The following is a 25,188-nucleotide window of genomic DNA, read 5'->3' on the forward strand; positions in this document are numbered from 1 at the left end:
TCCCTTATGAAAGCTTGTTAGATACAGGATCAGAGGGTATTATTCTGCCCTGGAGAGTCTAGCAGACTTGGCCCGACTTGGCCCTGATGGGTCTTTCTGATTTGATATGTCTCCAGCGGGTCACTGCGGTGAGCCTGACCCCATTGTCAATGGACAGATCAATGGAGAGAACTTCAACTACCGGGGCAGTGTGGTCTACCAGTGTAACCCAGGCTTCCGACTCATCGGGATGTCTGTCCGGATCTGTCAGCAAGACCATCATTGGTCCGGAAAGACTCCTGTCTGTGTGCGTAAGTATGTTGCTGTCTTTATTAAAGAGTTGTGCTAGTTTTGGCAGGGCTGAGGCAGAGCTGCTTGTAGATGTTCAGGGCAGAAATGAGTTGAGATGAGAAAGCAGTGGGTGGGGTAGGATGTTCCCTCTGAAGGGGACCGAAGCTCCGGGCCAAGCTATGTGTTAGGGTTTTTGACAAGTTGAGTCTTTCCCTGCAGTCACACACCACCTGTGAGGAAAGGCCCCTTAAAAGTTAACAGAAGTCTGACCAGCACACGTTGAGGAGGGTTTCCTGCCTATTCCCCATGCCATTTTCCTGAGCCTAAACAACCATGAGGAAGTAATTTACTCATCTTCGGAGCTGCTTGTGGGGGCAAATTACTCTATTCTGGCCAGTTCAGCTCAGGAAAATGGCTGGGGGGACCATTTCTGTGAGGGGGGGGAATGAGTAAATAAAAAATAGAACTGCGAGATCTAACCTGCCATGACTTGAAGGATGGTCACCATAAGAATGTGGGCGATTGTGTTTGCAGGAATCTAACATAAGTGAACTTATAAGAGTGCCTTCTACTGCATGAGACCATTTGCCTGTCTGATGGCTCCTGCCCCTTTCCTATCCCTCCACTGAGCAAAATCTATTGATTAATGTATTAAAATCTTTATACCTCACCTTTCCTTTTGGCAGAAGTTTGAAGCCTTCCTCCAATTTAAGGAGCCTTCCTTCAAATTAAATGCTTATTCCGTTGGAGTACGGCTCCTTGGAGGATGATTGGATCCACCCCATTGACTGCTGTGCTGAGCAGCACCTCTCCAAAGTATCAGGCAGAAAAAGGCCTTGACTCACAGCTGCTGCTAAGATTTTTTACCTGGAGAGGCCAGGGGTTGGGTCTGGGACCTCCTGCATGCAAAATAGTAAAGAGTCCAGTAGCACCTTTAAGACTAACCAACTGTGGTTTATTGCATGCAAAATGATGCTCTGCCATGGAGCTACACACCCTCCCCTGCCAACCTGTGAGGACATCACTACATTCTGCAATTCACTGGTAACATCTCAGCTTTTTCCCTGCAGCCATAACATGCGGACATCCGGGCAACCCGGTGAATGGCCTGACACAGGGCAGCCAGTTCAACCTCAATGATGTGGCCAAGTTTGTATGCAACACTGGGTACCACCTGGAAGGGGCATCCAGGTCCCAGTGCCTGGCAAATGGCCAGTGGAGTAATGCCTTGCCCGTCTGTCGCAGTAAGTTGTTCTCTCTTCCCCTTTTTTTACTGCTACATGAGACCTGGACGGTACAGGCGTTTTGGTGGCCCCACCTTCTTAATTCTCCAGTCGGGACTGGCCCATCTCTTTCCCATCATTTGCAGAGAAGAAAAAAAAGACCAGTATCACTACCAGCTCCTTCTTGCCATACTGGAAAGAGCGAGGGAGCTTGCAGGCAAGAAAATTGAAATAATACTGCCAAGAAAGGAGGACACTTCAGCTTAAGTGCGATGAGGAAGCCATGGAAGAAATACAGCTTTTTCTTCCTTTCAGCTGCAGATTTGCTGCTGATTCAAAAGAATGATCAATCAGGAGAAAACAGATATGGCCTCTCCGTAAATGCATATTAATGATGTCATTAAAAAACGTAGTTTTTATGCACTGGCAGAAATAAAGGGTAGCTTGGGAGGGGGAAGGAGCTCTTTCCTAGCATCCCAACTGGTTTTTTTTTCCCTGATGCACAAATTCTGTAACAGTTCCCAGGCCAGCTTCATGTGATAAAGGCTTACTGTGCATCAGCCATGCTGTCACCAACTGCTTCTTCCCATGTGCACTGTTAGGCAAACATCACCACCTGAATAGGATACTGGTACTCTTTGACCATAGCATTCAATCTCTCTCTCTCTCTCTCTCTCTCTCTCTCTCTCTCTCTCTCTCTCTCTCTCTCTCTCTCTCTCTCTCTCTGGATGTCCACGCGGCCATCTCCTTGGTGATTTCCAGGAACTGATTTAATACTTTGAGGGGGGGGGTCCATTTTGCTAGGCCTTTGCTTACAGTTACAAGTTGCTGATAAATTTGTTGTTGTTTTTAAAAAAAACTGATTATGTTGATATATATTATTGGAGTTATGTTGAATCTGGAGTTGTTGCCGCAGTGCTTTTTGTGAGACTTCATGAAGGTCATTGGCCAGCAAGTGGGATAAGGGGGGAAAAAAGCAAGGCTTGAATAAAAATGTAAATGTGTCATCTGCATTGAGCCAAAGTGGAAAAGGAGCTAGCCATCTGGTTGCCTCTGAAAAGCCCAGAGCTATTGTCGGTTCTTCAAGCCACCAGGGCTGACTAGCTGCTTTTAGCATCATATTTCAAGTTCACTTCTCGAATTCCCTTCCTTCTGCCTATCTCCACCTCCGGCACTCCCTCTCCATTATCCCTCTGATATCATCTTCCTTCAACAAATACCCCACTTCTCGCCTCTTAATTTAGGACAAAATGGGGTTTTGAACCTTGAGTGACCCCCTACTAGTCATGTGTTTTATACCCTCTAATTCAGGGGTCCCTGATTTTTATGGGCCTGTGGGCACCCTTGAAATTCTGACTCAGGGTGGTGGGCAAAACCACAAAATGGCTGCTGCAGGAGGCATATACACAATCAAATTGGGATTGTGTATAGCTCTAATACTAACTTTCTAATAGAAGCTCTGCTTAACCGCATGCCTTCCTAAATGAACTCACTGTAAAAATATTTTCTTGCTTATACTCAGATATTGGTCATGCAGTGAAGATCCTTGTGGTGAGGTGGCACTGCTGCTGCTGAAGCAACATTTTTTAAAATCTGCACAGCCAATCAGAAGCTCTGCTGGGCAAAAGGCCCAAATGGCCCCGCCCACTTTCTAAAAACACTTGGTGGACTCCCGGAAAGGTGTCAGCAGGCGCCATGTTGGGGACCCCTGCTCTACTTCCTTGCAGAAGTGGAACCTCTCTACCTAATGTCTGAATGACTTATTTAACGTTATGGCTGCATTCACGCAGCACTAGATATCGCATTGTTGTTGAACTTTAGCAGTCATTTGTAACTGGATGAGCTTGTACACACAGGAGAATCTAGTTGCAATCGATCGCAATGGTGCAATGATAGTGCAATATCCAGCATACTGTGGATGCAGCCAATATTTGGAATGAAAGCTGAGTGTTTATTGGAAAGGAACCAGTTTCCTCTGTTACACCCTCTCTTTTTTATTATTCTTATTGTTCTGTCATTTGCTTGCAGTTGTAAATTGTACTGACCCTGGGCACCTGGAAAACAGCATCCGACAAGTTCAGCCAAGCGGGCCTCACAGATACAGCTTTGGAACAACAGTTTCTTATCTGTGCCACCATGGATATTATTTACTTGGCACCCATGTCCTTACCTGTCAAGGGGACGGCACTTGGGACCGGCCTCTCCCACAGTGCCTTTGTAAGTCCTTCAGTTTCCTTTAGAGGCTCATTACCCACACACAGATACAGTTTTGTAAATAAAAATTAGATGACCTCACCTTCCCCATTACTTTCCAAAATATATGCAGATGTGGTAGTTAATATTTTACCCAAATGGTGCTGTTCTGAGCAGTTAACACCCTCTCAATCCCTTGAAGTCAATGGGCTGAAAAGGGTATAATTTGGTTTAGGATTGTACTGAAATATATCCATGTGCCCCTGTAGCAAAGTGGAAGCTTGCTCTGTTGGAAGGCACTGAACCCAGTGTTTTGAGTTCGAATAAAGCATAGGACTGGGATAACATGTGGCAGGAGAAGGAAATATTGGACTACATCTAGAACCTGTAGGATTGCACATACAGTCAAGCATTTATATACTTTCATCCCATTCTCCATGAAGGCTAGAAACTTGATGAAAACTCAGAATAACAGATGGGAGTCCTAGGAACCCAAACTCAGCACCAGATTAGTAGATTTGGGAGATGAAAGTTCTGAAGGTGAACCACCCTGAGTACAAGAATGGTTTGGCCCCAGACATATATTTTGCTCATTCTGAGTGCGGAGATGCAGAACCACTAGTCTGTTACCATTACGAAAGCCCAGCGATGCGTTCTAAACATGATAAGTAACCTTATGAAAACTGAGAGCTTTGCCGGAGACAGGCAGAGAAGCCGGAGGGGATCATAGGGCCCCCTTTCCCACTTTCTGCACTCACCTGCTTTTTTTATTTACACTTACTTTATCTCTAGTTGTCCCTGCTCCTTCTGCTCCTAGTCCCTTAGGACATTCAGCCAGTAAAGCAGAGAGATAAGGTGAGAAAAGCTAATAAACTAAGGGATAGATAAAGGAAGTGGGGGCTCCTACCTTCCTGTATGCCCCCTCCAATTCTCTTGTCTCCAAGGGAGACCCTTAGCCCTCAGACTCATGCTTTCACTCCTGGGGCTGTTTTTCATATGCAACATTTAGATGAACTCCCAAGTTAAGAATGCATGAAATGGTTTCTGTGGCCAAGGGTTCCAAAACTTGTGTTTTCTTCCTATTTGAACCAGCCCAGAAACCAGCTGTAGACAAACCTCAGCAGCGCCGGGGAGTGAGGCCTAGCCAGTATTAAGAGGGGCGGCAGCGGGGGCAGGGGAGTGTTGAATATGTATAAAAGCTTCATAAGGGACTGATGAGTATAATTGCAATGCATAGACGAGACCACTCCTCTTTTGGAAGTGAAACACCTGCTAGGACAGATACTGATTACACCAACTATTTTGCCACTGAAAATTTAAAAAGACACCCACAAAAATCTCTGCACAGGGGAACCCAAACATCTTCTGTATCACTTTGTTGATTGATTTGAGTTGTTCCAAAGTCTCAACCTTCTTAAAAACAATTTTTAAGTTGCATTCCCCCCCCCCTCCCTTCACCCTAAAATTTAAACAGACACAATTCCCTCCCCACCGCTCCAACCCGGCACCTTTGTTTTTCCTGTGTTATCAGCATGCCACCATGCCACAGTATACAAATCATGGGAAATTGACAAGTGAATCCCACACTACTATTTTTTGAGGATGGGCAAGAAATACTGGGACAAGCCAAGTTAAACCACTGCTCCTTTTCAGGCTAAAGTGACTGTCAAATTTTGCCTAACCCAAAATTCTGAGGCAGATTTGGAGGTAGCTGCTTGAGCAAAAATATCTGGGGAATTTCAAGGAAAGTGAAAAGAATCTTGGTCCCATTGTGAAATTACTCAGGACTTCCATTCATCCCTACCTGGGACCCACAGGAAACGATAACCCAGGCTGACAGCCAAGTTGTAGCATGGTTGATTCTTCCACCTTCATCGGAAGAATGTTAGTAGTCTGGAGTTGCTGAAAAACATCTCCATGTTGTGAGCAAATTTGGGAATACCTGAAATTAGATTTGCCATTCGCAAAATTTCAAAGCAAATTCAGACGGTTGTGGGGGCGGGGGGAGGTAATTGCTGAGAAATTTTGAGGGAAGCCATAGGGGTGTTGATCAGGCAAGACGGCATTCTTCATGGGGCTTCACGCCTTTCTGTTTAAAACATAGATATTCATGGGGGGAAATGTTGCTCTGAGAGTTTGCCAGAGCCACCTTGAGAATAATTTGGAAGCAGAGAGGTCAGGGGAACAAAACCCTTTCCTCATGGCAGTGAGTTTCAAAACAAACTTGATCTGATCCTCAAAGCATAGGATTTCACTTAAATAGATTCTCTTTAAAAATTAGGAAGCTCAAGAGCTAACAGAGATGGGAGAGCTACCCCGAGTTTTCCATATATCTGACTGTCTACCTGAAGGGCAGAAGTTGTAGGTGTGCATTTGGTCCTGAGTCTGACCCTCAAGGAACAAGTTTCTGTTGTGCCTGGAGGTCATGGTAGAAGTCCTGGAATATCTGAGAGAAGCAGAGAGGCATTGATGAGAACTTCAGGGACATAGTAAAGAGGTCTCACTCTTTCGCTGACAGCTTGTGTTAAAGAATGAGGAAGGCATTGTACTGATGGAGGGGAAATAATTCCTTGAAAAACAAAATTCGAGTCCAGTAGCAACTTAAAGTTCAACTAGATGTCCAGGGTATAAGCTTTCAAGGGTCAAAGCTCAAGCTTATATCCCAGAAATCTAGTTGGTCTTCCAGGTACTACTGGACCCAAATCTTGCTCTTCTACCACCGACGAACATGGCTACCCACCTGAAATGCCTTGAAAAAGATCCATTCCTTTTTTCTTACATGATAAACCGGTATTCTCACGCAAAGGAGATGTCTTCGAGGATAGCTTTTTAAGTCAGCTTCCTGGAGAAAACCAACAACAAGATTATGAGCATTTGCTTCAGGAAGAGTAATTTCTAAGGGATGGTGGTGTAGAAGTGTCAGGTCCTCAAGGCATACAGTAGAACTTTGCAATGTAAGTTGAAAAGGTCATAGGGAAAGAGGTCGTGATAAGGGCCTCTGGAGAGGAACACTTGATGGGAGTGTTTATGCAGTAATGCTTGCAGCCGCCATGCCAAAATTGGAAAATTGGAATGTGTGGAATATGGGAGATATCAGAAGCCTAGAAGAACAGAAAGAGTCAATGAGATACAGTTATCTTTAAACATACACTCCATAGAAACGACATGGTGTACTGAATGTAATATTGTTCCGTACATCAAAGAGGCTATAGCATCTAATAAACTGGAACACTTCAGAGGAATAAATGCCTCCGCAGAGTCACTATGAATGGAAATATTGGGCCTGACATCTAATTTGGTCTTGAGGATGTTCGGTCGCCCCTCTGAACAAAAGCCTGGGGGTGATCAATTTACTCATAGTATTTATGACTTGCTTTTCATCCGTGTTCTTGAAGTGGGTTGCAATACAAGAAATGGAGAAAGAAATCCAGGAACAAATGTTATAATAATGGGCAACTTCAACTACCCTTGCACTGGATAAATATATACTTACGCTGTAACAGAGGAACAGAAAGTCAAGATGTGCTAAGCAGGCTGCTGTTCTTTCATCTACAGCCTCCACATCTTCGGTATGGGGATAACATCTCTTACCTCTCAAGGCTGTTGTGATTGTTCAAAAGTACTTCACATACTTTAGCTCAGGAACAATCTAGTTTATATAAATGATAAGTATTATAATAATAAGGCTTAGCCAAGATAGGAACGAAGAGCCCTGCGGGATGTCCTCCATGCTGTCTTTTGACAGATGATTTGTCCTGGAGTACAAGTATCCAGTCACGTGGTCAGCAGCTGTGTTTCTTTGTGATCTTGATTTTTGGTACTTAGGGGGAAACAAGTTTTTTTCTAGAAAAGAATCCTGGCTTTTCAGTGGACATTTCTGAGAAATCCAGCCTCTCATATATGTGGTCTGATGTAAAGCAAGACACCAAAAAGTTGTTAAAAGTCAATCAGGGAAAGAAATCTTAAGTTTAGAATCCAGGTTTGAAAACGTTGGCCAGGTGTTAATAGAAGGGGGGAAATGCTACTTTTTTAGGGAACAAATTATTACTATGAATTTACCAAAGTAGCAATTAGCTACTTTGAATTATTACTATGAATTTACCAAAGTAGCAATTAGCATCTAAGACAGATAGACATCACTCCTTTTACTCTGCTCCTTGTTTATGCAAAGCAATGAATAAGGGTGGCAAACCATGGAGGGTTTTTTAAAAGTGGTGTTCTTCACCAGTGTAAACGCCTAAAAACTTCTGCTCTCAAACTGTTCAGAGAGGAAATAGAGGACGCAGCTAAAGAATACCAATTCTGACTTCTCTACATGGACTTGTGTGGAAGGAATTTTGCACTACCACTTCGATTGTAAGGATCAAGGACAAAAAGTACTTCTGTAATAAAACCACATTGGATAAAAAGCCTTTTGTGAAGTTTCTACAGGGCAAATGATGGCAATAGATTTGGAACATGAGAAAAAATCTCAAGAGACAAGAAGTTTTCATGGATGACCTGCAAAAACCATTCCAGAAGGAATAATACGAGGTTCGGGATGGAATTTGACAGAGGAATACCGCATCCATAATTTTATTTGCTGGTGGCCATCGGATAAATTGTTAACTGGGATTGGCCTTTCTGGTGGCCCGGACCAGGGTTCTCCTTTAATTAAATCCTTCCCCGAACACTTAATTCAGTGCTATCTCAACCATCCTATAACACAATTGTGTTAGCAGGTTTCCGACAACTCACATTTATCCTGGTGCGCCTGCACGGGCACACCAGGATCAAAAGTGGACAGTCAAAAATGGCCTCCAGGGAGCACCACTGGTGGCAGACAGCCCAGCGAGCCTGCCCATCCCTCTTCTGGAGCCAGGGCGCACAGCTCTCAGAGAAGCCAGGGCGACGGGGCGAGAACACACCCGCTGTCAATCTCGGAGCCAGGGCGACGGGGTCGGAGCAATGCACCTGCTGCCCTGCAAGCCCGCTGGCCAAGAGCAGCATGCCGTGGCTCTGGCAGGGCTCCAAGAGCGGTGCCCACCACCCTTCGAGCCCAGCTGGAGCCGGGGGATGCCTCTCTTGGAGGAGCTGGGGATGTAGAGGGAAGAGCAAGCCCGCCTGCTCTGCCCTCCTTGGCCCCGATCCCCACTCCTCCTACCTGAAAGCTATTCCCTGACCCCTCCTGCCTCTCAGCCCTTCCCAGACCCGCCATGTCCCCTACCTGCCAGCCCTCCCCAGACTACTTCTGCCTCAGCCCTCTCCAGACTTCACCTGCCTCTCAGCCCTCCCCAGACCTCTCCTGCCTCTCAGCCCTCCCCACACCCCCTTGCCCTCCCTACCTGCCAGCTCTCCCCAGACCCCTCCTGCCTCTCAGCCCTTCCCAGATCCCTCCTGCCTGTTAGCCCTTCTGAGACCCCCCTGCCTGCAAGCAAGCCCTTCCCAGACCCCTGCCAGCCCTTCCCAGACCCCCTGCCTGCCTGCTAGCCCTTCCTGGACCCCTCTGCCTGCCAGCACTTCCCCCCCCCCACACACTAGCCGTCCCCAGGCCTAGCTTTCTAGAGCCCATTGTATTTATTTGCACAACGGACTTTGTTTCTAGTAGTTACATGGTTCTTGCAAAACTCCTAGAAGACAGAAGAAAGAAAGGCATTAATAGATTATTTTGTAGAGCTTTTTCTCACTCCCAGTGACCCAATAGCCCACAAGTCAATCACTTTTCATTGCAGTGACAGGAAATATACCTGACCATCTTCACAGTGTGGCATTTTCAGGTCAAAGTCCAAACAGGCCTTTCACCACCATCTCCACCCTGAGTTAGCTGGAGCCAACAACAAGTAGTCTATTAGCCACACTCAAACCATTGGCAGAAAAGTGGATCAGGCTTCCTTAATAAGCATGGAGCTCATCTGTTTCAGTGGAGAATTTATTATCAAAAACAGATACTTCTCTATGTGAATTATCTTCTCCAAAAGTGCCTCAAAATCCCAAATGCTTGGAACCAGGATTGATCAACCTGGCCTTGTTCCAGATCATTTTACAGCTCAGGCATCAAAACTTCAAGAATGTCATTTCAGCCAAAGTTTACATAAACAGACTGCGGGGAGGTATTCCTCAGCTTTCCCCAAAGAAATCAGTGAAACATAGCCATGGGCAAAGAGGAATGTGGAGTTTCTAGAAAGACCACGTTGCAGGAAGTTTGGATGTCTCCTTCCCAGACTGGCTGAGACAATGAGATTGATGATGAGGCAAAGTGGACATTCCAGTAGATCATCTCCCTTACACTCTGATCATCAGATGTTTGCAAACAGATCTGCAAAAAGGACCTCAACCTCAAGGTCTTGGGAACCACATGCCTGCTCTGTAATTGGTCCTCAAGTTGGGGGCAGGGGCAGGATCACACATCTGTGTAATACAGAGGTGTCCCATCCAGACACCCTTGAATCTGTCTCCCCTGTTCCATGGAACGAATGTACACTTAAGGTCATCTTCCTTGTGCAAGGGTCCCCAAGTTTTTTTGAGCCTGTGGGCACCTTTGGAATTCAGCCACAAAATGGCTGCCTCAGTCATGCAGTGAAGATCTTTGTGTTGTTGTGGCAGCTGCTGCCAAAGCAATGTGTTTAGTAATCTGCACAGCTAATCAAAACTCCACTGGCCAGCCCAAAGCCCCACTTGGACATACCCACTTTCTAAAAGTACTTTGCGACTGCCAGGAAAGGTGTCAGTGGGCAGTATGGTGGGTTGTAGACCCCTGTCCTAGTGGTTTGTTTCTGAATTGGATGCAGTCTTGGTGAACGTGTTCAATGCCCAGCAATAAGAAGACATTGCTACAATTCGACCTTTTTGTCTCCTAGGTTCCATAGGAGATTCTTCTTCCATCTTTCTGCCCTAATCTATTCTAATGGTTCACAGGCAACAGTTAGCTCAGAAATGCTGCACTTTAAGGCAAAGAGAGTACCTGTTTGTTTCCTTTACAGATTCCTATCAGCGTAAGAAAATCCCTACTGCCATGTTCTTCTAGTTAGCTAAAAGAATGTGTCCCACTGAGCTATAAATATCTGCACATAGGACTCACCCACGGGGTATGACAGCACGTTGCCTGACTGGAGCTAACTTTTGAGGTTTTGCTGTTAAGGAAATCAGCTTAGCAGCCACATAGAGATACATTCCTATGTCAGCACAGCGCTCGTTCCTCTGCAGGCGCTGCCTTTGGAAGCAAGCCTTGCAAAGATGCTGGGAATCTGAGTTTCAGAGAAAGCCAATTGTTTGTGTCTGATTCAGGATGGAACGCCTGTGGTCTGTCCCAGTGAGGAGACTGCCCTCCAAGCCACCAGGTGGAAGAACAGGAATTGTCCTTTCCCTTTAAATGTCCTGTTTTCCTGGCAGCCATCCAGACATCAGTCCCTCTGATTCAGGGAGGGGGTGAGATTGGGAAATCTGGAGACGTCCGTCCTGTTCTCTCACTCTTCTTTCTCACTGACATGTTTGCTAACTTACTTTGGAGAATATTTTGGGTCCTTTGCTGCTTCTCAAGTAAAAAAGGTAAAGGTAGTCAGTCCCTTGTGCAAGCACTGAGTCAGTACTGATCCATGGGGGACGTCGATCACAACATTTTCTTGGCAGACTTTTGTTACGGGGTGGTTTGCCATTGCCTTCCCCAGTCATCTACACTTTACCCCCAGGAAACTGGGTACTCATGTTACCGACCTTGGAAGGATGGAAGGCTGAGTCAACCTTGAACCGGCTACCTGAACCCGGCTTCTGCCAGGATCGAACTCAGGTTGTGAGCACAGGTACAGTCAGGGTATTGGAGCAGTCTCTCTTCCCAGAGGAAACCTTGTTGAAAGACAATTCGGTCTTTGGCTAGAAAGAGGGCCAGTTGCAGCGAATGCACAGTATCCCTTAGCAAGAATTTTACAGGTAAAGCCAAATGCCTGTTTCTAGTTCACTGGCTCTAGCTATCTGTTGAAGAAGTAGGAACGCCATCCATCTAACCTTTGCCGGAAGGGGTACCAAGATTTGTCATTGCTAAGTTCCAGCAGTTTCCAGTAAAAACCCTGCTATGATCAGGGAATTGTAAGTGGAATCTGGCATGCTGGAAATTGTTAATCTTTAAAAGTGCTGTTGCTGCTGCACGTTTTTAGCTTAGGTGTAAATTCCTGGAGAATCGGTTATTAAATTATTTGCCGTAGTGCTTCAGGGCACCTCTTTGGAAATCTTGGCACGAAGCCACTCACAGTTTAGTGCCAAGATCGTTTTTTAAATATATATATATTGCCCACAGATGCAAACACAGTTGTTCAGTCTGGTCTTTGTTACAATAGCATGTGTTTCGTATATTCCATGCTTCTGTCAGAGTCAGCATTTTCAGAAGCCATCAAAGAGGATGGTGTGAAAGGAATGGCTCAGATTTCCTTTTGTGTTTGGAACCTTTTCAGTAAAATTAGATTTAATGGCCATTTAGTTCTTTTTCCGTAGTCAGTCTCTCTTCTCTCTAATGGCCAGAATAAAACAGTGAGGTGCATTTTTTAAAAAAAACATTTCAGACCATGCAGCACCCAAAACAGCAGGTAGGAGATAGGAATTTTTCAAAATTGCTGTCATACATTATCAGCTCTCTTCAAGAAGAAGACTAACATTGAAAGGAGCAGGCTAAGTTAGAACCTTTTTCCTTGATAATGTGAATGTTTTTATTTGCAGGGGGTTCTTTCAAAAATGGTGCCCCTGGTTTGCAGTATGAAGTGGCATAGTCCACCCTTATTGCCTCAGGTTTCTTTCACCTCGTGTCATTGCACGTCAGCTTGATTTAAACTTAATATTTGGTGGTCAAGAAGTTCCCACTCATGAGGTGTTGCATACCCCACGTGGAGTACTGCTCTTTGTGCAGCATGATCATGCCAGCACCGTCCCAGGCTAAGGATTTTAAGTGTACAAATGCTGCTCACATAGAAGCAAAGGTCCTGATTTAAAGGAGACTCTGACCGTAGGAAGCTTCGTGCAAGTAAGCTGTTCATGGTCACAAGTGTCTCATTTAAACTGGACCATATAAAGCAAGCCTACAAGCTAAATCTAGACTGTCAGAAATCCACCTGAGATGTATCATCCAGCCATTTTTCAAGTGGCAGGTGTGCCAAATGTTAGAATATTTCTGAGCGGAGGCTCAGCATGTCAAAGTAGGATTGCCAAATGCCTCTGGAAGGCAGAGATCTCCTGCCCCAGTGGCTGCTGTCCGCAGGCAGCAGGAGTGGGAAAAATGATTAAAATCACTGTGATGGTGTGATATCACTTCCAGACAAAATTGGGAGGGAATGTCAGTCCTCCCTAGGAATCTCAAGAAACTCTGTGGGTTTACCATAGAGTTTTTGGCAATTCCTAGAGACAACTAACATCACTTCCAAATAAGCCCACCCCCCAGATTTCTTGCAGTTTCCAGGCATGGCCTGGCAACTCTACGTCAAGGAGAAAGTTATTGATTAGCCTTCCCCCTGGCATGGTAGTTTCATATTTGTAAGAAATATTTTGTGTGAAGCATTTCAAGCATCCCCCATCTGTGCCTACAGTCTGAAATCATGTGATCCACCAACAAATACCAAAGATGGAATTTCTGCTCATATCTAAGAGGACCAAATCACATAGTCGCTTTTAAAACATGGGTAAAGTCAGGGACTGTTGTCATATTCAATGTAGTTTGATACTTGGAAGTTGTCCAGTGAGTGGCCTAATGTAAAGCTGCCTTGAGGTTTGTCCCATCTTGATTTCAAACCAGGGAGGGAAAAGCTCCCAGGACAATTTGAGGCATCATCTAAAGGTAGCAATGCCAAAATTCTCTGACATATTCAGCTCAGATTGACCTTAGAGCATCAGAAAAGTTGTACGAGCTGACCCCAAAATTATTCGCTGGGCTGGGCTGGGCTGGGCTGGGGAGAATGGTGAGATCCCAAACCACCACTTCTGTCAGCAGCATCTTTTCTGTTTTTTCTCTGAAAGTTTGTACTGGAAGGTTAAACAATATCAATAGCATGCTGTGTCCCCCTTCTTTCAGTGGTTTCATGCGGTCACCCTGGATCCCCACCCTACGCCCAGATCTCAGGGGATGTGTATACGGTTGGTTCTGTGGTACGCTACAGTTGCTTGGAAGGGCGAAGCTTGATCGGTAATTCCACACGCATGTGTCAGCTTGACGGACGCTGGAGCGGCTCTCTGCCTCACTGCACAGGTGGGAAGACTAGCAGCATAACTGAGGCGGCTGAATATTTGACTTTTGATTTGGTTGGCTTTTAAAAAGCAAAAAAAAAAAAAAAGATTGTGATCCAACAGTCACCATTGCTGGCCATTAATTGTCACCCCCTTTTCTCTAGGATTGCCCTTTTTAATTTAATAAGGTTCCAGGCCTACTATCAGGCATTTTACTCTTAAGGTAGGATTTGAAACAAAACATAGTATTGTTTATGCGTCATGTGAAGGAAAGATGCATAATGAGTAAATATGTGGTGGGTTTGCTCATGTGTGTCCATTGTATGTATTTAGACCGGTATCTTTCCCCCCCCCCCACATATATGGTGTCCCCCACGTGAACATACTCAAAGCATATTTATTTATTTACTTCATTGGTACTCCATTTCCCCCCTCCAATAGGGATCCAAAGTGTCTTACAACATTCTCCCTTCCTCCATTTTATGCTCACAACAGCCCTATAGGGTAGGTTAGGCTGAGACCGTGTCACCCAGCACCCAGCAAGCTTCTATGGCAGCACAGGGATTTGAACCAGGGTCTCTGGACACTGTAGCTGCTACACTAGTGTGGGGCTTAAAAAACAGGGGAGATGATGCATTCATGTGTTGCTTGTCAGCTTTCTGAAGGCATTTGCTTAGTTAGAAGCCCACCCACAGAAAGCCCATCCAAATAGAACGTTCTCCTTTGTGTTCAGAAGCAGAATGACTCCAAGAAGTGTCAAAAAACACAAGCACTGCCCATCATATTAATACCCCACTTAAAAACCTTCAGAGGCATGTAGGGCATTGTTGAAAAGAAGATGTAGAAGTAGATAGACCTTTGGTTTAATCCACCCGGACACTCCTTATCTTCTTATGTTCACCACTCGCAGCAGACTTCAAGAAGTGTAACATTCTCGAGCAGCCTTCCTAGGCCTGTGGGAGCAATGATCTCCATTTGGTTCAAGTGGGATATGTTTATTCATGTGATGCATGCTAGAAAGATGGTGTGTTTCCCTCCCCCTTTTCCCCATGCCCTGTATTTCAGGGGCATTGAAGTGCACCATGATTAGAGACTGAACGGAGCAATCAGCAGCTTCACTTGATGAGTGTTTCTGGCCTTGTGCCTCTTCAGCTTGTGGGTGAAAAATTGTTTGAACTCTTTCTCAAGTAACAGTCTCTCTGCTCCTGCCTGCTGTGGTCTGGATTGTGGAGCAGTAGGTGATTTGGCCTCTCGGCGGGGGGTTGGGAGTGAGGGGTGGTCTTCAGCTCACTTTTTCAGTCTGTGATTCTCATTGAAGAAGGTGTCCTCCTCCATGTTTATGTGTAAGTCTTTTTGTGTAAGATATAAGTGCTTGTTAGATATTCACATGGGAAACATGCTTGGCAAAACTTCAAGAGAGGGGTTGTCACTCCATGGTCCAGGACATGCTTTGTGTAAAGCAGGCCCCTGAAAACCTTCTTCCATCTCTAGTTGCAACCAAGCCAAGTCAAACACAAAAGGCCCAAAGAGTCCCTTCCCCTGGGAGTTCTGTCTGGTGACTGCACTCCAGGGCCAGTTCTCCACCAAGCAACCTCAGAGACCTCTTCAGAACAAGAAGGGTGGCAAAACACCCCAGGAGCCCTTGCTTACCCAGAACAGACTGGAGAAGGGACTGCCATCCTCCCCCAGGCCTGTGCAGCTGCTGACCTAGTCCCACATCTGTGCCACATCTGGCTGCAAGGGCTTGACTTGGGCCTGCCCTGTGGCATTGCGGGCTCAGGAGAAGGTGGGTATACTTTGGTCGGGCAGCAAAATGCCTTGAGCCAGCCCCTTTCCCCCTCAAGCTTCTGACGAGGCCTTTTCCAGCTCTGATTGACTGCAAAACTGTACGTTACGTAATTATTTTTCCCAAGGTTTCTGTTTTTGAAAAGAATGCAGTTATTTGGGGAGTGGGGTGTTTAAAGAGGAAGACCACACTGGGGGAGAGGGGCTGTTTAACTCTTTCTTCATTTTCCTGAAATTTCTCACTATTGTCAAGCTCCTGTTTTCAAGTGGGCTGGAGGGAGGGAAATGTGAGTATTTCCCCCCAGTAAGAATGAAAGCAGCTGGGAGGAGACAATGTTGGGGCTGGAAAACAAGGCAAGGGGAAGAGTTAAATAGCTCCCGCCTTCCCCTCTAAATTACAGTTCCTTCTCTCAAAACAAGGTTGGGAAAAATAATGGCAAAACTACACACGAAAGGTAGTTCTTCCACAGCAGTTCCCTCCATCTGCTGCAGATATTCCTCCACTCCTGTCCCCTCCCTCCCTTTGCTGGGTGTAATGTATTTATTTAATAACATTCAATTTAATAACAACATTCGATTTATATACCACCCTTCAGGACAACTTAATGCCCACTTAAAGCGGCTTACAAAGTGTGTTATTACAATCCTCACGACAATCACGCTGTGAGGTGGTGGGGCTGAGAGAGCTCTGAGAGAGCTGTGACTGACCCAGGATCACCTAGCAGACTTCAAGTGGAGGAGTGGGGAATTAAACCTAGCTCTCCAGATTAGAGTCCTGCCACTCTTAACCACTACACCAAACTGGCTGTCATTATTTACTCCATTTATACTTCCATGGCGGAATGGGGGTTCAAACCTGAGTCTCCCAGATCCTGTTCGGACACTCTAACCACTACAGCACTCTGGCCATCATCTTCTTCTCCCTTTTATGCGCTCCTTCCTGGCTGCACCTGGCTTGATCATGCTCATTCTGTGTCACCTGCTCCTTCACCTGCTGGGCCCCCTTAAGTTTTCTTAACTTTTTCACGATTGGTGAGGGGCCCTGTCTACACAGATGTTGCAACTGGTACCTAATCTTATTGCAGGGGAAGGTGATGGTGTGCCAGAAACCATTTCTGTTCTATTGTGGCTCCAAGCTCGAGAGATATGTAGGAGGTACAGTGCATTGGGCTAGCGACGGCTATGCACTGGGTGCCCACAAATGAGTGGCAGCAGGGTTTGGATGCAAAGTGTACAGATAGAAATACTGGAGTAACACACACCCCTTGGTTCCAGTTTGACTTTGGAAGATCTATCACTTTCCGTCAGATCTTACTGCTAGGTGGGTGCAGCCTTGTTTCCAGCAGCAAAAACATTTATTTATTTATTTATTTAATTTATTTATTTATTTATTTAATCACATTTCTAGACCACCCTCCCCGTCAGATAGGCTCAGGGCAGTTTAACAACAGATTAAAAACAGTAAAAACATTATAAAAACATTAAAACATCATATCAAAACAATTAAAATTGGCGGGTATAAAATATTAAAATACAGCATTGTCCTGCATGGGTGGTGGAAGGTCTTCAGTGGTATGGCCGGCGAGAGGACAGCCTAATCCCCACCAAATGCCCGGTGGAACATCTCTGTCTTGCAGGCCTGGCGGAAAGATAACAAGTCCTGCCGGGCCCTAGTTTCCTCAGACAGAGAGTTCCACCAGGTCGGAGCCAGAACTGAGAAGGCCCTGGCTCTGGTAGAGGCCAGGCGGACCTCCCTGGGGCCAGGGACCATCAGCAAGTTCTTAGTGGCTGATCGAAGTGACCTCCAGGGAACATATGGGGAGAGGCGGTCCCAAAGGTATGCTGGGCCCAGTCGCATAGTGCTTTATAGGTCAACACCAAAACCTTGAACCGGACCCGGTACTCAACCGGTAACCAGTGCAGCTGACGGAAGATAGGTGTTATATGAGCCATGATTGGTGCTCTGGCAACCACCCGTGCAGCTGCATTCTGAACCAGCTGCAGTTTCTGGATCAAGCCCAAGGGAAGCCCTGCGTAGAGTGAGTTGCAGTAGTCTAATCTGGAGGTGACCGTTGCCTGGATCACTGTTGTAAGGTCATGGGTCGATAGGTAGGGGACAAGGGGAAAAACATATGGCGGGTGGGGCCAACTGCATTGGGTGGTGCCCACCATAAACTTTTTCATGCTAGGGTACTGCTGTGCTCTGTCCATGCTACTCTTGTGCCCCTCGAAGTGTGGAGAAGAATGCAAGGGGGGGGGGGAGAAATGGAGAAGTGTGAAGAAGAATGCAAGGTAGCCTCTGTGAGTGTGTTTGCTGGTATTTTTCCTTTTCCTCTATCAGGGAGTGTCCAGGGATTGTGTGGCGACCCAGGGATCCCTTCCCATGGCATTCGACATGGTGGCAGTGACTTAAGTGTGGAGAGTACCGTCTGGTTCAGCTGCGAACCTGGTTACACGCTCCGAGGGTCATTGCAACGCATTTGCCAAGCCAACGGCTCTTGGAGTGGCACGCAGCCAGAATGTGAAGGTGGGTATGGCTCCAGAGGTCCTTCCTTCTGTCCTTACTTGGGACAAAGTAATAATTAGAAATGATTGCAAAATCCAGCTAGGTGGCTTTTTGCTATTGATTTAGCCTCCTTCCCCCACCGCTCATCAGATTACAAAACTTCAGATGATTACCTGATAAAAGCTCTCTTTTTTTAAAGCCAATTTTGCAGCCACTGCCAGCAAAGACTGCAATCAATTGGGATTATTTTTTCCCAAGAGCTAGGAGCAAAAGCCTGACCTGGATGGCCCAGGCTAGCCCAATCTTGTCAGATCCTGGAAGTTAAGCAGGATTAGCCCTGGTTAGTACTTGGATAGACCACCAGGAAAGTCCATGGTCACTACACAGAGGCCACCCCTGTGGCCACCTTTGCTGCTTTCTTGCCATGAACACATCATGGTTGGGATTGCCATGATCCAGCTGCGACTCGATGGCAGTTTCCACCATCATCATGAACAAAGGTCTTGTTCGTGCTTACAACTGGACGACCTTCACAATCTTTGATTTCTGTTAGGCTTGGGAAACCTTAGGAAGCTATCAGAGAACATTTGCCTGGGGGCCTATTAAATTGCAAGTGAACTCCAGCACACTCATTCCGTGCTTAGAAATTACTCCTGTAGTCCACAGATGGGCTTCCAGCAGAGGTTAAGACTGGTGCGAAAGATTCCACTTTGGAAACCAGCCCTGGGTAATTTGGAACTCCAAAATCCAAGGAGGCTTGTTTAGAGAAATTCTCATACTATTTCTCCTATTTCTCCTGTTTCTTTCCTTCTTTTTAAGAATTTGGAGTCAGTTTTGAATATTCAGAGTTTCACATTGCAGAGTTTCACATTGCAGATGCTTGGAGGTAGCGTGTCTTCCCAAACTTCCTCTTGGAGCATGGTGTGCAGGGACTGAAGTAAGGAAAGGGTACTTTGATTTCTTTTTAAAAGAGACAGAAGGAGAACAAGAGGAATCAGTGGTTATATCTAAAAAATTGAAATTTCAGAAAAAGAAATTCCCCTCCCCATTAACGACAGTAATCCTAGGAGAAAATAAAACTCAGATACGGAGAATTGTGCAAGCATCCCTACTCCATCATGTGCTAGTATTCTGCCACTGCTGTTGCATGCCCACGGACATCAACTGCAGGTTCCCCCACCCCTAAAAACCCACACTGTGGACACTCAGAGGCTTCTCAGCACATGCCCCATCATGGGGGCGTTTCTTTCTTTACAGAGTTCCTGTGATGTGCACTGTGCTTTCAGACCACCACTTGGGGCTTCAAGGTCAGGCCCCCTAGTCTTATTGGTTCTCTTCTGCCACAGTTTGGAGTCTGGGCATTTTGAGCCTCGACCACTGTCTAAGTGTAATCTATGATTTCCACAGCAGGAATTTTGCCCTAAGCCTTACCGCCATCATGTCCGAATGCAAATTTTGTGGGGCCGAGCAACTGGAGAGAGTTCGCAGTCTTCCTCTGAGAGCTTAAGCAACCCCCCTTGAAGTCCTAAGCCCACTGCACCGTCACAACCTGGTTATCAGGATCATGACCCAGGGGAGGGGAGGATGTCAGACATGTTTAAATAAGCATGCTTTATTAAGCGATTAATACTACTGGGAGGGGAGGGAACCAGCATGGTATAGCCTTAGCTCATCAGATCTCAGAAGCTAAGCAGGGTCGGTACTTGGAAGGGAGACCACCAAGGAACTCTGCAGAGGAAGGGAAAAGACAAACCCCCTCTGCTTCTCACTTGCCTTGAAAGCCCCTTGCTGGGGTTTGCCATAAGTCAGTTGTGACTTGACGTCACTTTACACACTCACTACTGGGAGACGTTTCCAAGAAATGCCACCAACATACCTAAAACTCCTAACTGTTGAACCCTGTGACTATTTCAGATAGTCTGAATTAATCCTGTATTGTCCAGCCCTAACACGGCCTGCTCTCTGTACCCCCACTCTCAGAAGTGAAGTGGGTGGCGACCAAAGACAGGCTTTTTCAGTAGTGGCGCCTTGCTTGTGGAATGCCTATCCCTTTGACATTTGCCTGGTGCCCACATTGCTTTCTTGTAGGCACCAGGCCAAAACATTTCTGTTCACCCAGGCTTTTAGTTAAGGGGTTGGTTTTTTTAACTCTGTTTTAGGCTGGAAAGTGTTAATTTAAGCCATCTGTTTTTATGTCTATGTTTTTATACTGGGCTGGAATTTTAATGCTGGAGTTTAATCAATATCTTTTAATATTTTGTTTTTATTATTTTTATTTTGGTAAGGTGCCTCAGGCAGGTTCCTGGAAAGGCGGCATAATATTTTTCTAAATAAATGATAGGAGGTAATGCAACAGAAAGAAGTGTTTGAGTTTCCTAAAGCATTGTCAAGCCAGACTAGTTGACATTAAATTTCATCGCATAAGAACATAAGAAGAGCCTTGCTTGATCAGACCAGTGGTCCATCCATTCCAGCGTCCTGTCTCACTCAGTGGCCAACAACAGTGCATAGAGTCCAAAACCTTCCCCTATTTTTGCCTCCTAGCACTGGGATTCAGAGCTTTGCTGTCTCTTAAATTAGAGGTTCCTTTTAGTCGCCATGCCGAGTAACCACTGATAGACTTATCTTCCGTGAATCTATATTAGAAGTTTCATAAACATCACGGTGTGATAATTAATTCCTTGTCTTTGGTGGTAGTTATGTGAAGAAGCAGAAGAATCCCAGGTAACACAGCATGATAAACCTCAGGCAAACTTTTTTGGAATATTTCTGTTATAAAAGTATTTAAATATCTATCAGCGGATATCTTATCAGCGGGAGCACAAAAGCCAGAGACAGACAGGGAAATGGCACGCAGGAAGACCCAGGTGATGTGGTCTCTCTCCTTCTCTGGCTGCTCGGAAACCCGAGGGCTTTGCAAATGAGTTGGAAATTTATTCTGAATTGATGCAGCCAATGATTGAGAAGATGCTGTGTCCCATTTATTAATATACTGGAGTCTGAAGGATTTTATTTTATTTTTAAAAATCTTCATTTTCTTACTCTCTCTTTCTCTGCTGGTGATAGGGAGGGGTTATATGTGTATTAATCCCAGGATAAATAACTTGTCAAGTTCAAAAGCGATCAGGAATACAGAATCCAAGGCAGGGCTTTTAATCACAGCTTTATGAATAATAGGAATATTATGCCCCTAATGCAGATCCTTTAATGTTAGGCACTCACCGATCAGGGGAAAGAAAGTAATTCACAGTGATATGTAGTTTGTGAGCGCCTTTGATTTGTATTCAGGACAAGACGAGAAGGAAAGTTATTCAGAGGACTGGCATTCAAACTTGAGGCCTGAATTGCAGAATGATATTGTTGGAAAAAAATCAAGCGGATCATCCCTTCAACGGCCTGGGTCTATACTGCTGGAAGCAGCACAGGGGCTTAGTGGTGGCCCTCTTAAAACCTCTTTATGGGCTGCAGCTGGGAAGCAAAGCCGAGATACTGTTTTTGGCTCTGAATTGGGATGGAGTTGTTAATTGCAGAGAAGTGGGCAGGCACCTCAAAGACAAGGCCAGCCGCAATATTCCGACATTGCGGCATAAAATGCAAATGATGCCCTCGAGGTTAAGCATAGCAATAAATAAATGAAACTACTAAAAACTAGTGCAACCAAAGGCAGGCCTTTTCCCAGTGTGCTTATCAATGAAATCATAGTGCAGAAAGGAATCCTCCACAGTTCTTGGTGTTGATCGTGACAATTCGAAAAGGAATTTTAGAAATCTTCCCAGTTAAATTGGATTGTTGAACGTGGGGCGGATGGTAATAGAACGGTCTACTCATCCCTGCTCTTGGCTGTTGTCAGCTCCTTAAAATGCCCCACGTTGCTACTACTGGCTCCATTGCAAACATATATTCCCATAGGCATATATTCCCATATATTCCCAAGATTTCGCAAAAAAGTAACAATGGCTCCATGTGATGTTTTAAAAAGGAGCAAAAAGTGTAGAGGGGAAAGCACCCTCAATTCTGCCTGCGCACCACGGTTGTGAGGGTAAAGGGGCTTAGGCAAGAGGGAGAGACACACAATGTCTGTTTCAAAGTTCTTGAACGAGAGCTTTGTAACATGTAAGAGACATAGGGTTGCCAGGTTCCCCGGGCAACTGGCGGGGGGCAGGGGTCATGGGCACTTACTGGAGGTTCGTTTGTGCATGCACTCCCACAGCAGGCACAATTACATCACTTCCAATGCAACCAGAAGCAACGTCATTGCAGCAGGGCTGACTTGGCCCAAAATATAGCGTTGCCATCGCTTTCGGTTACTGGGCTGTTGGCAGGACTGTGGGGTCCTTGTGGGGACTCATCTAGACCCACATTAGAGTTGCCATGCAGTGGGTTGCAGCTGGAATGTGCGTCTGCCCACCTCACATGGCCAAGGAGCTTCTACACTTTGGGACATCTCAATTGTTGTTTCCCATAATCATAGACATTCAGAGGGGGGGGGATTTTTTAAAAAAAAATCCCAATCAATATTTCAAAGGCCACAAATGGTTTGAAATGAAGCAAGTTAATTAATCAGCATGCATGAGAACTTTGCTGTGTTCGCGTCTCTGTTTTACGCAGCTCTGGCCACCTCGTATCCAAGGCCCGCTTTCCACGCTGAGATGTCAGGCTTCGTTTAGCTTTAATTTCCAGTGCGTTTTAAAATGGAAATGTGCATTTTAAAAATAAAATAAAAGGAACAAAAGGCCCAGAGCTTTTCTTATCCCTCTTCCCAAGCCAAGGACTGAGCGGGAGTGTGGGGGAAGGGGTGGAAGACAACAGATACCGAGAGATTTTTCAAGAGTTGTTCACCATAGCTACTGTTGCTGTTTTTATTGCTGTCTCCAGTTACGTTTCATACCCCCAATTGGTTTTCCAAATGAGACTTTTATTTAAAATTGAGCCACTTGAATGCGACAAAAGACGGGGCGACGCCAAGCACAGGCGGCCGTTATCTCATTTTAAATTAATGCCACTGCATTTTTATTTTAATTGGCAAACATTGTTCTGTCCTGCATTCTGATATGAGCGGCCAAGGTACATTTACACTGACGGGTTTGTTAAGATGGTTGTCATTGTTCCCCCCCACTTTGTGTTTCAAGTGAAATGTAAGATGCTGTTTAATTTAAATTGCGTGTGTAATTTCCAGCTCCAAAGCAAGGACTTCAGAGGACGCCAGAGGCTTTCAGCTGCATTGTGTCCCAAAGCTGGGTTTCAGCAAATATGTTGTCGCAGCTTGTAAAGGCCATGATTTTGGACCTTTTATTGAACACTGAGGAAGAATAAAAGGGAGGGGGTGTATGCAACCAAACCAGTATACACCCCTCCTGTCCAAAGCTGTCTTAGATGGAGTCAAAGTAGGTGAGCGCTGAAGATTCTGACCACCAGTACGGGCTTTGCAGTCTCTGAGGCAAGGACATTCTGCAGGCAAAATAGGTGGTCCACCACAGAGTTACGGGTCTTTGCCTAAAACTCACACCTTTGTTCAGAAACTAGAACATTTCAGGGATAACAAACCTATTCCTTAAATTGGGCAAAGGACATCTTGAGTAACTATCGGTGGAGATAAAGATGAATGTTCCTCCAGGCCCTTCTTAGGAGTGGAGCTTCTCCTAAAATGACCACCCTGGTGTCTTTAAGAGCCCCCTATTCTGAAGGAGGCAACTGTGTAGTTTTTCCACAGAGAGAAACAGGATTTCTGAAGTCACTCTTTTCTGTTAGGTTGCATCTGTGGCATCTCCTTGCTCTTGTTGAGGAGGATGTTGACAACATGACAAAAAAATTCACTGGGGAGCTGTACAGATGATATGGAGCCTAAAAGATTGTGCAAGGGACAATTGAAGGAGCTTGGTATCCTTATACTAGGGAGACCCTGGCCATTTTCACACTGCTTACCGCTCGCGCAAAACTCCCGGGACGACGCACCTTCCTGGCGCGATTTCCCGAAATAACCAGAGTCATTGCGGGAAATTGCTCCAAGAAGGCACGCCGTTCCGGGAGTTTTGTGCGAGCGGGTAAGTAGTGTGAAAACGGCCCCTGAACAAGGGGGTTATTTTAAAGATAATTTAGTACTAGAACAAGAGCTATGTAGGACAGCTTTCCTTTCAAAATAACATCTCCTACACAGCACTTTCTATATCACTTTAATCTTTTTTGTTGGTGCAGTTTCACACACTTAGTATGTTTCAGGTTCAATTCCCAGTGTAAAAAAAGGATCTCAGATTGGGGAACAACTTTCTCTTTAGAGCAAAGAGTACTGAGCTACGTGGAGCATCGGTAATGGAGGAGCATTTGTGTTGCATGGAGGAAGCCCTGGGTTTGGTCCCTGCTGCCTCCTATAGCAGGGCCAGAAAAGACCTCTGTCCATTGCCACTCTAAATAGTACTGAATCAGATTGTCCAATGATCTAACATGGTACAAGCAGCTCAGTATGTTAACCCAAATACTTATTCAGTTGGGTTTCCCTTTGGAGGTAACATTTGTGGGTAAACGTTATTACTTTTGCACCTGTTATTCATCCTTTATTATATGTGTTAATGTATTTATTGCAGTTATATCTTGCGGAAACCCAGGGACGCCCAGCAACGCAAAAGTGGTATCTAATGATGGCCTGGAGTTCTCCAAGTCCATTGTATACAAATGCCGGGAGGGATATTACTCTACAGGCGTGCTCAGTCGGCATTGTACTGTCAATGGAACTTGGACGGGGAGTGCTCCAGAGTGCACAGGTGAGTAACCCAAGGACGAGTGAGAGCATTCAGGTAATTCCAGTGGGATAGCCATATTAGTTTATTGTAGCAAAACAAAACATAAGTCCAGTGGCACCTAAAGTCCAGTGGCACCTTAAAAACTAACAACACTTATTCTGGTATGAGCTCTCATGAGAAAAAGGTCACTTCTTCAGATACAATGGGAGAAATGAACTCTTTCATCTCAATTTTACAGAAATTACAGAAAGGGAGGAATTGAACTAGAGAGAGGCCTAACATAATAAATCAGGTGAGATTC

At 45.4% G+C, this 25,188-nt stretch overlaps 1 protein-coding gene across 1 annotated transcript in view; it reads left to right on the top strand.

Annotated features, from left to right (window-relative positions):
- Window positions 1-25,188, top strand: part of CSMD2 (CUB and Sushi multiple domains 2) — a 490,403-nt gene that overhangs the window by 441,521 nt on the left and 23,694 nt on the right. Inside the window, exons 51-56 of the mRNA XM_054999125.1 lie at window positions 117-290; window positions 1,341-1,514; window positions 3,522-3,710; window positions 13,711-13,884; window positions 17,989-18,174; window positions 24,732-24,908. Coding sequence (XP_054855100.1) covers window positions 117-290; window positions 1,341-1,514; window positions 3,522-3,710; window positions 13,711-13,884; window positions 17,989-18,174; window positions 24,732-24,908 — 1,074 coding nt within the window. The remainder of the gene's footprint in view (window positions 1-116; window positions 291-1,340; window positions 1,515-3,521; window positions 3,711-13,710; window positions 13,885-17,988; window positions 18,175-24,731; window positions 24,909-25,188) is intronic.

Source organism: Eublepharis macularius, chromosome 15 (genome assembly GCF_028583425.1).
Source record: "Eublepharis macularius isolate TG4126 chromosome 15, MPM_Emac_v1.0, whole genome shotgun sequence".
In the NCBI taxonomy this organism is placed as follows: domain Eukaryota; kingdom Metazoa; phylum Chordata; class Lepidosauria; order Squamata; family Eublepharidae; genus Eublepharis; species Eublepharis macularius.